The sequence below is a fragment of the Myotis nattereri genome (assembly GCF_964212035.1).
Source record: "Myotis nattereri genome assembly, chromosome: 1".
NCBI lineage: Eukaryota > Metazoa > Chordata > Mammalia > Chiroptera > Vespertilionidae > Myotis > Myotis nattereri.
Window position 1 is genome coordinate 203,281,509 of NC_138075.1, and position 14,452 is coordinate 203,295,960.

Below are 14,452 nucleotides of genomic sequence, written 5' to 3' on the forward strand. Positions count from 1 at the left end.
AAACATGTTTCATAGAACTATAGTGACAAAATAGAAACTGCCATCATGCATTACAAGCGATAAAAAAAAATAGAAATTTAAATAAAATTTTAAAGATAAAAATCACCACATCTATATTTTTTATGAAACAGCTAATCATTTAGGTCTTTATTGTTATTAAGAAAAAAAATGTCAATCTGGAATAGTTGAAGGAGCACATGAATTTGGGAAATATAAGGCTTAAATTTTATTTCTTGCTTTTTTGTGAAATTTTTATTGTGACACGGGACAAATCCTTTGTCTTTGTTCATCATTTTCTTGGTTGGGTTGTATCTCTATGGTATTTCTAGTATTTCTATGAAGTCTGAGATGAGTCTTCCTCTCTGAAATCAAGATTTTTATTTCAGAGAGGAAGGGAGAGGGAGAGAGAGATAGAAACATCAATGATGAGAGAGAATCATTGATTGGCTGCCTCCTGCACGGCTCCTACTAGGGATCAACCCAGGCATGTGCCCTTGACTGGAATCACACTCAGGACCCTTCAGTCTGGAGGCTGATGCTCTATCCACTGAGCCAAACCGATAAGGGCAGTTTTATGCTTTTTATGATGACATTTCCCCCCCCTGACTTTCACCATTTCCCTTGTGTATGTGCCTCTTTCATTCTTTATATCTGGGAGTAATAATATCAAAATAGGCCAAAAAAATTTTTAAGTCACATATTTCCACCTAAGTTAAGTTTAGATAGCATTCTAGCCTATCATTTGGAAAACATGTTTCATTTTTTTAAAAAAGAAAAACTTAGAAAAGGTTTATTATTTTATACCAAAAAGAGAATGATAATACATTAAAAACAGAGGATGGCCCCAGGTGGGTGGCTCGGTTGGTTGGAGCGTCCTCCGGGTCAGGGTATGAGCAGGAGATAACTGATCGATGTTACCCTCACATCAGTGTTTCCCTTTCTCTCTTTCTCTCAAATCAATAATCATATGCTCAGGTGGGTAGTAATAAAAAACACAACACAGGATGAAAAACATGGTCAAGTTAGCCTGAAAAAATATGGCTTTATTAAAGCATAAAGTGATAAACTTTGCAGGAGAAATAATACAGGAAATTAAAAATTCTAGGCCTTGTTTACTTTCCTTTCTTGCAGCTACTTCCCATAATTGTTTTTCTGCACTGAAGTTACAATTTTTAACAGTAGCTATAAGTGTTATTTGCAATTAAATAAATTTTTACTTTTTATTTATTAACTACTTAATACCAGTATCAAAACACTGATAGAAGTCTAGTTTCTGCATAATAATGTGATCAGTTATCATAGTTTATTTATCTAGTACAATAGTATTTAGTGATAGCATCTATTTCTTCCTTTGAACCTCAGCAAATACAAATACTCTATAAATCAAATACTATATCAACTGGAGTTTTAATTTAGTCTCTAACCTCCCTTCTGTCTCTGTCACAGTAATTTGATAATCTTAGATTAAATGCTGCTAAGTAAGACCGTGTCAATTAATCAAGTAGTCAGAAACAATCAATTTAATATATTAACTCATCTTTCTTTTTTCAAGTAATATAACAGCTGTGTGTTGTTGTTTCTCTGTAGAAATGCTACCAGCACCATCTTTTAAAGGAAATTATTAATTCCATTAAGATCTTTTTAGGGTGTACAATGTTATTTGGAGTTATTTGAGTATTCTCTCTTTTTTCTTAAATAGTACAAAGCTATATAGACAAAGAAATCAATTGGAAGTAAGAAAATTGAATCTACCCTGAACTTTTCCTCTAGGTGTGATCTCGAATCTTTTGTTTCCTGTTTCTTGAACTTTATTTTTTCATTTTGAGGACAAAAGAAGATTTATTAAAAGTGGTACTTAAGTTCCGTTCATTTCTGAAATGTTAGGGAATATTTGAAAATGGATATTTTCTGAAACTTTTTGGGAGAACATTATCATTTCAATTTTAACATTAGAATGTGGTTACTTAGGAATTGATTCTGACACATGTAGAGCAATAAGGACAAAACAAACAAAGTGGATATTAGTGAAGTCAGATTTAACTCAGAATTCATTTGAAGCTAAGTTAACCTGACTTTGGATATATCCAATTAAAATGTAAAGGAGGAGCCTTTGCCTGGTAGCTCAGTTGGTTAGAATGGCATTGTCCTGATGTGCCAAGGTTGTGGGTTTGATCCCTGGTCAGGGCACATACAAGAAGCAACCAATGAGTGCATAAATAAGTGGAACAACAAATTGGTATCTCTCTCTCTCTCTCTCTCTCAAAAAAAAAAAAATCAATAAAGATGTAAAAGATGATTTTATGGGCTGCTATATATATATATATATGTACCAGAAAAAGCAAAAGTAAATCCAGAACCAATATCCAAATCTATTCATTGTCCCTGGAGGTATAAGATTCACAGTCACATACTCATCATTTTTCTGATTTATGTTGATATAAGGCACAATACCTTTTAGTGGACTTTCTTCATGCTGAAGGAGGCAAACTAAAAAGAACAGCTTCAAACACAACACAAATTTAGTTTTACTTGTTATTTCTCTCAAAACTATTTTCACCCCCAACACAATAAACATGAGTGATTTAAAGCTATGGGTTTTTGGTTTTTTTTGATAGATCTAAGAGTGTGATCTGAAAAAGAATATGCATGGTCAATATAACAGTACTAGAGGCCTGGTGCACAAAATTTGCCCAGCCTGTGCATTCTTGCAATCCCAGACCCCTCAGGGGATATCCCTGGGATCGGGCCTAAACTGGCAGTTGGACATCCCTCTCACAATCCAAGACCACTCCTAATTGCTCGCCTGACTGCTCACTCCTAACTGCTGGCCCCTAATCACTCTGCCTGCCTGATTGCCCCTAACTGCTTGCCTGTCTGCCTGCCTGATTGCCCCTAACTGCTCACCTGCCTGCCTGATCGCCCCTAATCGCTCACCTGCCTGCCTGCTCAGTGCGTTTCATACCAACCCGTCGTTCTGCCATTCAGTCAATTTGCATATTACCCTTTTATTATATAGGATAATCACATGAATAAGTATTTCAAATACAGATTTAGTATGAAGATGGTAGTGCAGGAAGGATCCTGAAAATTTTGAGGTTATGGAACTCTTTTTCTTTTCTTCTTTTAAATTATAAATACTTCATGAGTATGACATTATAATTTGGCATCTGTATACACTACAAAGTGATCTCCCCCTAAAGGTTGGTTACTATCGATCAACATACAATTAACACCTTTTACCCCTTTAGTCCACTCCTAACCCTCTTCTTCTCTGCTCTCTGGTAATAAAGGATCTGGGATCTGTTCTCTGTAGGTAATTAAAAAAATAGAAAGAAAGGAAAAGAAAAAAAGGAACATTTATTTTCCATTTCAACCACAAGCCCTTGTTACAATTCAAAACAAATTAAAAAATGGCAGTGGCCCCTGCCAAGTGGAATTGTACTTTAAATTGAATAAAATAACAAGAGAGCAAGATGAAAAGAAATGTCAATAACTGATATGGAAAGGGACAATTTTGCTACCAAATTAGTTTAATTTATTATTTATTTTCCCCACCCTAATCACAAAACTTCTTAGGCCCAGGAAATTCAGACTATGTGTCCTTTGGGTATAGAGAAGTTGCTTTTCACCATTACAGCCATCATTACCTCTATCATTACCTCAGAATTATCACATTCAGTTAAAATATTAAATAAAATATTAAATAGTGATTTGAAAGTGCCACTATTTTCCAAGTTGAGCAAACACACCCAGTGGTGCAGTGCATAAATGATGTGTGTGTTTTTTAGCATGCCCATTAGCATCCATAACATTATTTCACAAAATAATAAAAAAGAATTCCAAAAGAATACAAAAGATATTCAATGAGAACTTACTTTGGCTAATGCAAGAGAGAATTCTGCCAGTGTAGCCCAGGGACATTTTTGTGAAAGAACCTAGTGACCAGCCTCCATAACTACAGAAGAAGAGTTGAAAATAGCTGGAAAATTTTGATCATTAAAATGGTCATAACATTCTCCAATATCCTTCATTAATAAATGTTTCTTTGTTCTGTAAGACATAAGGACTTCACAAATAACAGCTATGGAGAAGAAAAAAAAAAAAGACAGCTGAAAAACTTCTGAATCAACTTACCAGACCTTTGTTGTTTTTTAATAATTCCCATGAGAACCAAAGTCAATTGATCCAACCTTTATCTCGAATTTCTAGTCAGTTTAATGTAAATGTAAAAACTAAAATCATTCTCGACTGGAGCATTGGCATCCTCAGGTAGCCAACATTAAAATATCCTCTGTTCAATTAACAGTAGAATGTACTTACCCCAGATGAGTTTAATGGAGATAGACCCTAGTGCTTTGTGAGTGGCGGCCATTTTTATAAGTCCTCAGAAGCTCAGTGGTATATCCTGAACACCATTGAATTCCCTTAACAATACCTCTTTTATGATTCATTACCAGGTAGTTTATACAAATCAACTTTTCATCAAGTATGTTCAGTTAAACTGGCACTAGGCATTAGGAAAACAAAATTTTCTGTGGTAAGTTTGGCACATGCTGGGTAATAAAAGGTTAAATAAGTTCCATTATTAAAGCTCCTATAGTTAAGGACCTAAATTTTAGAGCCAGACTACCTGGGATCAAAGCCAACTTGAACCAAGTAGCATTATTTTATTTTGGGGAGTTACTTAAACTTTTGGCCCCCCAATTTCCTGTGTAAAATTGATAAAATAATGCTACCTATCTCATAGGATGGTTGTGTAGATTAAATAAGTTATAGAAATGCTTAGAATAGGCCCTAACATAGCAAATCCTATGGGTCTTTGCTTATATTACTAATATGCCTTGTAAATAACCAAGACTAAATCGGAATTTTTTTCATTAATTGATTCATTTATTTATTTATTTAACAAATATGGGGAGAAAATATATTCTTACTTATGCTTTAATAGGCAATCTGTGATAAAAAAAACAAAAACAAAACAAAACACACACACACACACACAAAAAAAAACAACCAAAAAAAAAACAAAAACCCAAAATATTTCACCTTCTCTGTAGCATGCTTGTGCCATCCCAAGTATAGTCAGGGGTGTTTGTTTTCAGGACCTGAATTCATAATATAGTCAGTGTTTTACCCAGAACTCCCAGTCTCCTGATAATTGTAAGCACTACAAAGATGTGCAACAGCGCTGAGCTGATTGGTTCTAAAATGCTCTCTGATTTATTGACACCCTGATTTTTCTCTGGGTGCTTTCTGTGTATTCATTCAAACTGTTTTCTTCTCCCTGTTTCAGGCAGGAAAAGTTCAGTTTGGTTACATATATGGCATGAGTGGCATCGGCTGCCTGGGGATTTACGCCTTACTAAACTTGATGAGCTCTTCCGGGGTGTCCTATGGCTGCGTGGCGAGTGTGCTGGGTTACTGCCTGCTCCCCATGGTCATCCTGTCCGGCAGCGCCGTCTTCTTTTCACTGCAGTAAGTGTCCTAGTTCACTGATAGACCCCGCCTGCACAGTCACTGCGAAGGCGTGCCGCACCAGTGCAACGCTGACCTCTTCCCAGGCATTTTGGTAGTGGAGTTGGGGACTCGATGACTATTGAAAGCTACAGGCACGCCCAGCCATGCTGGCTCAGATGTTGAGTGTGGACCCATGAACCAGGAGGTCATGGTTCCATTCCCGGTCAGGGCACATGCTCCAGTTGCAGGCTTGATCCCCAGTGCGGGGCATGCAGGAGGCAGCTGACCAATGATTCTTTCTCACTATGGATGTTTGTATCTTTCCCTCTCCTTTCCTTTCTGAAATCAATAAAAATATATTTAAAAAAAAAGCTACAGGCAAAAAAAAAAAAAGCTACAGGCAGATTCAGGGAAGTAGGTCAGTTTTGGCTAAGATGCTATTTCTATAGCAGTGATTTAAAAAATACATTACACCAAGTAATCTTTAAAACTGGCACTTTGTGAGTTGCCACATTCTTCAGTATGAGCTATTGTCATGGGTAATGGAAGATCTTTAAAAAACTCACTTGTTTGATTGTGGAAGAGTAAGTGCCTGGTGAACCGCTGACAAATCGCCTCAGCTCCCAGGCACTCTGTCTTCTAGGTGGGAGGCAACTGTTCTCTCTCAGCTGGGCTCCGTGTGGTGCGGAATTCCCAGAAACCCTGATGAGGATATTAATGCTAGAGAGTTTTATGGCTTATGTGCTCAGTCAAGATTTTTTTTTCTTTATTACTTCCTGAGCAGTTAGTATTTGCAATTCAAAACCATTAGTAAGAATGCAGTAGCTAAGTTTCTGTCAGGCACTCTCCCAGGACAGCTGCATGTCACAACCACTTTGATTGGGGAGACCAAGTAATTACACCGTCCTTTGTCACTTGTTATGCTCTAAGCCCAAGTAGAAATAAACATTTGCCATCAGTGCTCATGATTCCACATTGTAATGAGACATAATTTGTATTTTTTTGTTGTTGGAGGATGCACATTTTAGGTGATTAGCCCTACATTGGATAGGATATTATATAAAGAACTTACCAATACCAAAGATAGACATTTTAGAAAAGCATTTAACCTTTTTATTTAGATATAATCTAGATATATAAAAAGCTAAGTGACTGCCCGACTGTCTGACCAGCCGGTACCAATGATGTGCACTGATCACCAGGGGGCAGACGCTCAACGCAGGAGCCACCAAGCTGTGCTGACTTGGCAGCGGTGGTTCTCGGGCAATGCACCTTGAAACCAGAGAGGAGGGAGCCTGATTCCTTGTGGAGCTGTGCAGTTCCACCTTCGGCTGTGGGTGATGTTGTTCCGAGGGCACTGTCGGTCCTGAATCTGGTTTACTACACACTTGCGTGTGCATTCCACACCCTGTTTGACAGCAACTTTGCAGAGTGCCCTCTCGCACTCCGGGCGGGACCCCTCGGGGGATGTCGGAGAACCAGTTTCAGCCCGATCCCCACAGGCCAGTCCGAGTGACCCCACCTGCCAGAGGGACCTTGCTGCTCACCCAGCTCTTCTAGCTGTGGTGGCAGGGGAGGTTGGCTCCAGGGCATGCCCGGCCATCTCACCCAGTCCCACCCAGTCCCGCCCCGCTGGCCAAGTCCTTTAAGTTCGTATGGTTCCTCACCCTCATTTTACAAATGAGAAAGTAGTTATAAATATTGCGTCGAAGACATTCCAAAGGCAGCTCTGATTCAGTAACCTCTTTCTCCTGATGTAAGGTAATCATCTCTTTCTTTTGTCTTTGCCACAGGGGCACGATCGGTACTGTGTTGGCACTGGTCATCATTGTCTGGTGTAGTCTCTCAGCTTCCAAAATCTTCATTTCCGCCTTGGACATGGAAGGACAACAGCTTCTCGTTGCCTACCCGTGTGCCTTACTTTATGGACTTTTTGCCCTCTTAACAGTTTTCTGAAGAGTATTTGAGATGGCATTACAAGATTCTGTTTATTTGCTGTTCAGATTATTCTGGAAATGTATTAGCTTTCAAATTTGGTAATATGTTTTATTGCTATTAAGAGACTAATAAGCAGAAAAACAAAAAAGCACTTATGGATGATGCTCTAATAGCATGCTTGGTTTGAATGATGTTCTGCCCCTCAGCTTGATGCATTAAAACACTTAAACATACTTTAAAATAAAAGGGATAAAGTTGTTGTACTGATGGACCCTGCTTTTCTCAATAGATGCATTTCTGAGAAATTGTAAGTAAATAAAATCACATGCTGACTGGATAGTTAGCCTTCTGAGATTATTTCATCAGGGCTCAAGTTGTGTGCCTATGGTTAGAGTAACATTGTCCAGCCCCTTTGGAGAATTGTAAGGGTGGGTTATGTAGGGTTTCATTTACCTGAGGTTCAAATAACTCCAGTCTTTCAATTCAGTTACTTTAGCAACTTCTTTGGTCTCATCTGGACAATGCATTAACTCACCATATTTTCAAACCCTCACTTCCTTCTTACTTGGTTTAGATGCCATGGTTCATTGCTGTAATTTCTCTCCTGCGTATATCCTCAGTAACCTTTCTGTTTGCTCCCTAGAGGAAATTCCACTTGTTTCACTTTAATTATATCACTGTATCTTAAATGGCTCCTCAGTATGTTCTTTTGTTATTTTTTAAATTTTTTTATTAACTGATTTTAGAGAGAGAGAAGACAAGAAAGAGAGAGAGAAAGATCGATTTGTTGTTCCACTTATTTATGTATTCATTGGTTGCTTCTTGTATGTGCCCTGACCAGGGATTGAACCCACAACCTTGGCATATTGGGATGACACTCTAGCCAGCTGAGCTACCCAGCCAGGGCTTTGGTACTGCCTTTTGACTCATACTACTTACCCTACTAAAATTGCTTTCACACTTCCTGAGATGATTATGTTACACAATTTCTTCACTCCTCGAATCTCTAAAGTTTCTCATTTCTCGCTGTTAGCTGATGAAACTTCTTTTTATTTCAGTGAAAGCTAGAAACATCCAGAATAAAATGCTTCATAGTCCCATCACCAGATCTACCAATCTGCATGCATCTTTATCACACACACACACACACACACACACACACACACACACACACTTTGCATTCCTTCTCGTCCATCTCTTCTCTCCATAGCTAGCCCTGCCACTTGCATAGCCTTTACTTTCCTTTTGACCTATCAAAACTCATATCAGCATATAAACATGGTTCAATGTCTCCTATCTGAAAATGAAAATCCTTTGATTTAACATCATTCTCCAGTTATAGCCCATTTCTCTGTTGCAAAAAATATTGAAAGAGTTGTCTATTATCTCTACCTTCACTTTGTTACTATCCATTCCTTTTCTTCTATTCCAGTCCAGATTTCATCACTCTATTCACTAAGACCACCTTTGTCAAACCAACAACAACCTCCACAATGGTTTAAACCCAGTGGTCAATTCTTAGTCATCATTTTAATTGAACTCACAGGTATTTGATTACCTCTAATTTCCTTCAGCCCTGTGCTGTACTTACTTTTCCATAGACTTCTGGAGCATCACATATTCTTGTTTTATTTTTTGTTTTTTCCCTACCTCACTGGTGGCTTCTTCTCAGTCTCTTTGGCTGGCCTTTCTTCTCAACATCAAATCTCTTCTTGATCTATAGTCTCTTGCCAGATACACTCATTTCATTGCATAGCTTTAAAATCTAATGGCTCCCAAATTCCCATCTCCCATCTAACACTCTCTCCTAAGCTCTTAACATATGTATAATATTCTCACACATAGCATATCTGAAACCAATAAGGGGGATAGATAGTAAATCAGTGGGGGAGGGGAAATAGATAGTAAACAAAGTAAATAATAATTAAATAAGGCAATTACAGAACTATGAAAAGAATGCTAAAGTAGGGATGAGTAGAAAAGAAGGCAAAACAGTAGCAAATGCTAGACTTCTGTAGTTTATAATTCATTAATGGATCCGTTAATGAAATAGTGAGGTTTTTTTTTTTTAAGTTTTTGCTTTCTATTTGACTGAGATTGTCTTACTGACTCATTTTTTAAGGAAGATGAAGCAAGAATTTTGTTTATTGTAGTGATTCTCCATAATATCACCATATTTCTTAGAGATATATTTATATTATGGACTTAAAATTTTACCTTTTAGAAAGTGGTTTTACTAAAAAAAAAGTTATAGGTAAAATTTGCTCTAAATTCAGGATATAAATTGAGACTTTCTAGGCAAAAAAGGTTTGACTTTTTTTACTTTAAAAATTATAGCATCTGTATAAAAAGCCACTAAACAAAATACCAAATATTTCCTAAGAGTAATAAGAATAAATTCTATTTAAAAGCTACTAATGGCAGAATAATGAATTATCTAAGAATTAATGTAAAAATAAATATAAATGATCTCTATGAAAAGAATTATAAAATATTAGGTCACTTTTTAATACTACAATATGTAAATAGCTATATTATATGCCAGGATGATAAAAATAGACTTTGTAAAAGAATATTCCCCCAAATAAATGTATAGGTTTAATATAATTCCAATTAAAAATTTATGAGTATTTTTCTAAGACATTGGAAAAGTAATTTTAAGGTTAATCTGAAAAAATAAGATAATATGAACTGAAAAATTGGAAACAATCTAAAACTATTATAATAGGCAGTGAGTTAAAATCAATTATCGTTAATCTATGGCTTAATACTAGGTAACTATATGAAAATATTTAGAAGACATAATGAGAAATTTCATGTATTAAATTTTCCTAATTTTGATATTTACTGAGGACTCACTATGCATTGATCTAGATGCTTTATATTATCAACTCACTTAAACCTCACAAGAACTCTTTGAAGTGCTCTTATCTGCACCTTCGTTTTATAGATGAGACCCAGCATTATTCAGCCAATAACCAGGATTTGAGTCCAAGAAGCTTGATTCCTGAGTCCATAACCACAGCATAACACTATTACAGAACAAAAAAAATCCCATTACATCGTCATGGCTGTCAGCATGTCTGCTATTTATTCTACTCAGATTTATCCTTTCCCCTTGACCTTGGCCAATACTAAACAAAGCCAAAGAGCTTTACCTGTCAGGGAAAAATAATACAATAAAAGACCATAGAAGAATCTAGAATTACTGGGGGACTAAAGTGATACTTGCATCACTCCTGGTTATCTTTCTGAACTCTCATTGAAATAAGCTATGCGTATTCAGATCTAGTACAAATTTGGATAGAAAGATCTCTCCAAATGTAGGCCACCTTCCCCCATTCCCAGTGTGTATGCATTATTTGGGTTTCTATGAAATGGAAGTATTTTTCTTTTTAAATAAATGATAACATTTATGGTCAGTAGGGTATGTTACAGAGCAAATGATAAAGTGAAAGGAAGCACATTTAGGGCATACAACTAGAAATATGTCTTTTTGGTTTTGTAGATCCTAGCAAACTTTTTCACTTTCCCTTGTGCTCAAATGCTTTCTACTTCTATTATCTGAGAATGTAACATTTTTCTAGTTTTCTATCTTTACTGGTTGGATAAAAGTTACAGGGTATGAGCTAAGGGTAAATGGCATATTTGGAGTCAAGAGGTGGCCTTCATTTCTACAGGAATGATTGGGGACATGTGCTGAAAATAAAAGTCCTGAATTACTCAGACTCAAGTGCCCCAGTTCACAACAGTTTAACTAGGGCAGTGGCCTTTGCAACATTTGATGACAGATGCTTTTCTACTCTGCTCTGGCTCCCTGTGAAGAATACCAACTGTAAAATCACACTGACAATCTCCTGCCCGCCCCCCCCCCCTCTTTTTTAGAGCACTTTAGGTTCTATTCTGTTTCTTAGTGATGCAATCAAAGATTTATAGCTTTGGAAATCAGTTTTCATTTTTGAGTAGAAGTCTAAAATGATTTTAAATGGGTGTTCTGGGAACTAATTTCCATGTGTGGATGGAGGGAAGGGATCTCACACCACCAACAAACAATTCATGGACAGCAGCAGGGTATGTAAGAATTAACTCATTTCAGACACAACCTACCCAGCAGTAGCACCAGATTCCACAGGTTAGCAGTCCGACAACACTGTTCACCCACTCCCAACCCAGGTTACTGCCTGTACTTCTGAACTTGGCAGACTGGCTATAAGTTGGAGGTTCCCACAACCCCTCTTTGAGTTTGCTTAATTTGCTAGAGTAGCTCACAGAACTCAGAGAAACAATTTACTTATTGGATTAACCAGTTTATTTTTAAAAGGCACAATAAAAACTACAGATAAATATTCAGATGGAGGACTTGTGTAGGGCAAAGTGTGGGGAAAGGGCTCAGCACTTCCATGCTCCCCCCATGTGTTCACCAACCTGGAAGCCCTCTGAACCACCTCCTTTGGACTTGTATGGAAGCTTTATTACACAGGCCTGATTAATTAAGAAACTGGGCATTTGGCAACTGGCTCAATCTCCAGCCCCTCTTCCCCCTGGAGGTGGTGGGGAGAAGTAGGACTGAAAGTTCCAACCTTCTAATCACATGGTTGGCTTTCCAGACAACCAGCTGCCTTCCTTAGGTGTGTTCCAAAGGTCACTTTATTAACATAACAAAAGGCATATTTAAAAAAAAATTTATTGATTTTTTATAGAGAGTAAGGGAAAGGGATAGAGACTTAGAAACATCGATGAGAGAGAAACATCGATCAGCTGCCTCCTGCACACTCCCTACTGGGGATGTGCCCGCAACCAAGGTACATGCCCTTGACAGGAATCGAACCCGGGACCCTTCAGTCCACAGGCCAACGCTCTATCCACTGAGCCAAACCAGTCAGGGCACAAAAGGCATCTTTATTGCTCTCAACACTTAAGAAATTTCAAGGGTTTTAGGAGAGCTGTGACAGAAATGGGAACGAAGACCAAATACACATTATAAATCATAAAATCATAGGTTTTTAAAAATTATTGTTGTATAAAGCCAACCAGTCTATGTCACAGATAATCCATGATGCTGGTGACAAAATACATAATTTGAGGGGAAAATACCTAACTTTTTAAATGAAGGTAATATTCATGGGCTTTTACCCTGCTGGTTAGCCACATAAGTGGTGAAAATGTGTACAAGGACTTTGATGTAGAAGAAAGGAAGGAAGGACATTCTAGATTCTAGTCCTGGCTCTGCAGGTAAACAGCTTAATGACTTTGAGACCAGTGTGTTCCTTTCTGAGTCTCATTTTCTTTACATAGAAAATGAAGTGAATGATACAGAGTTTGCAAGGTCCTTATGAGGACTAAATAAGATGCTGAATATAAATAACCTAGCCCAGTGCCTGGAATGTAATGATTACTCAATAAATGGAAACATAACCACAGCTGTAATAGGTCCCCTGGGAAGATATTATAAGAAATAATATTTGCTTTTCCATTGCATCATGAATACAATGATGGGTAAAGGAAGATGACTTTGATATACATAGTGAAAAACAATTGTTTTGGCATAGTGACGCAAGTTGTGAACGGGGTCATGTCAGGCCAGCTAAAGTTTTTTTTTAAGTAATACTAAAATTAGCACAACTTTATGAATTTTAAAGAAGGGTCTTTGTTGAAGTTTTATTATTTGGCTACCGAGCATCTGAATGTCCTTATATCTATTCTCCATCTCCCCCCAAAAACACAAAACAGGCAGTTAAACCCTCTCTCCGATTCCTGGCAGCTATGGCATGTGAACTAGGATCAGCCAATTCGATCCTCTTGTTTAGTACCTGGAATCCAGAGAAAATGAGAAAACAAAAGGGCACTGGGAAATACTCATGGAAACAGAAGAGGAGATTCAGACAACAGGAGTGGCTATGCATATGTAGCCGAGGTTATACCTGCTACCTAGACTTTTCCTCCAAGATCTATGTTCTCTGGTCTCTTGCATCATGCCTTTTACTCAAGCTTGGTCTTTTTAACTTAAGGTTGATTCTTTGAACTATCCTATATCTTTTTTAAATACAATTTTCTTTTAATAGTCAAATTCTTGTTTTTGTTTGTTTGTTTTTTCAATCAAGAACTCCCAAGGTATTAGTAAACCAATGACCATTTCCTTAATTTGGTATCACCAAATTTTGGGAGTACTAATTAGGTTTCATAATATAGAAGGTTTAAATAAGTGTATGCTCTTTAGACTATTGCGTAAGACATAACCATTGTACTGTATGTAGCTCTCACATACAGAACACCAAGCACCTAAACTCTGGCTATAGAGGTACTATCACACAAAACCACACACACGTGCGCGCGCGCGCACACACACACACACACACACACACACACACCTGTAGTTGGGGGAGAGGATTTGATAACTAAAGTATAATTTCCAGACTCTGGGGATGAATTGAGAACATGGGTTTTATCTGTCTCACCAGCAAACCTGAGACTGTATTTGATGCTGTATATTGTGGGACGATCCATGCAAGAATCAAAGCAGCATGTGGGGAGGACCATGTGAAATATTTCCTAGAGATGGAAGCCAGGGCTGGGTGGGAGTGATGAACTCCAGCCAGAGGAAGAGCAGTCAGAGTGAAAAGTCCCCAGGACCTCAGTCACTGCCTGAAAGCACTGAGGTGAGATCACCACTAATGAGGCATTGCCTCTTGAAATGTAGAAACTAGGGAATTCATCCTTATTTAATAGAAAGTGCAGGCCTTGTAGGTAAATGACCATTCTGAACCACCCTAGAGGGGTCATTGATGGAACGAAAGGGTGAGAGAAGCCGGTACAGGTACAGCAAGGTTGTGCTGGGGCCAAGCATAGTGGAGGAACGTTTATGGATTCTCTCGAGATTGTTTTTAGAGGCCCCAAATGCTGTTTAGTGTTTCTATGTTTGCTATTCTTTATTTGCACACAGAGGTTGGTGCAATGAGTCCAAAAAATATGTAGAATATGCAAGGATATTTTTATTCCTAGCATTATCTTTGTGAACACTGGCTAGCATTTATTTTATGTATTTTTTGATATGATCCTG

The 14,452-nt window shown here is 37.7% G+C and overlaps 1 protein-coding gene across 1 annotated transcript in view; it reads left to right on the forward strand.

Moving 5' to 3' along the window:
- YIPF7 (Yip1 domain family member 7) overlaps positions 1-7,731 on the forward strand; it is a 29,785-nt gene extending 22,054 nt beyond the window's left edge. The window contains exons 5-6 of the mRNA XM_081084075.1: positions 5,294-5,475; positions 7,251-7,731. Coding sequence (XP_080940201.1) covers positions 5,294-5,475; positions 7,251-7,413 — 345 coding nt within the window. The 3' untranslated portion in view covers positions 7,414-7,731. The remainder of the gene's footprint in view (positions 1-5,293; positions 5,476-7,250) is intronic.
- Positions 7,732-14,452: the final 6,721 nt, after the last annotated feature.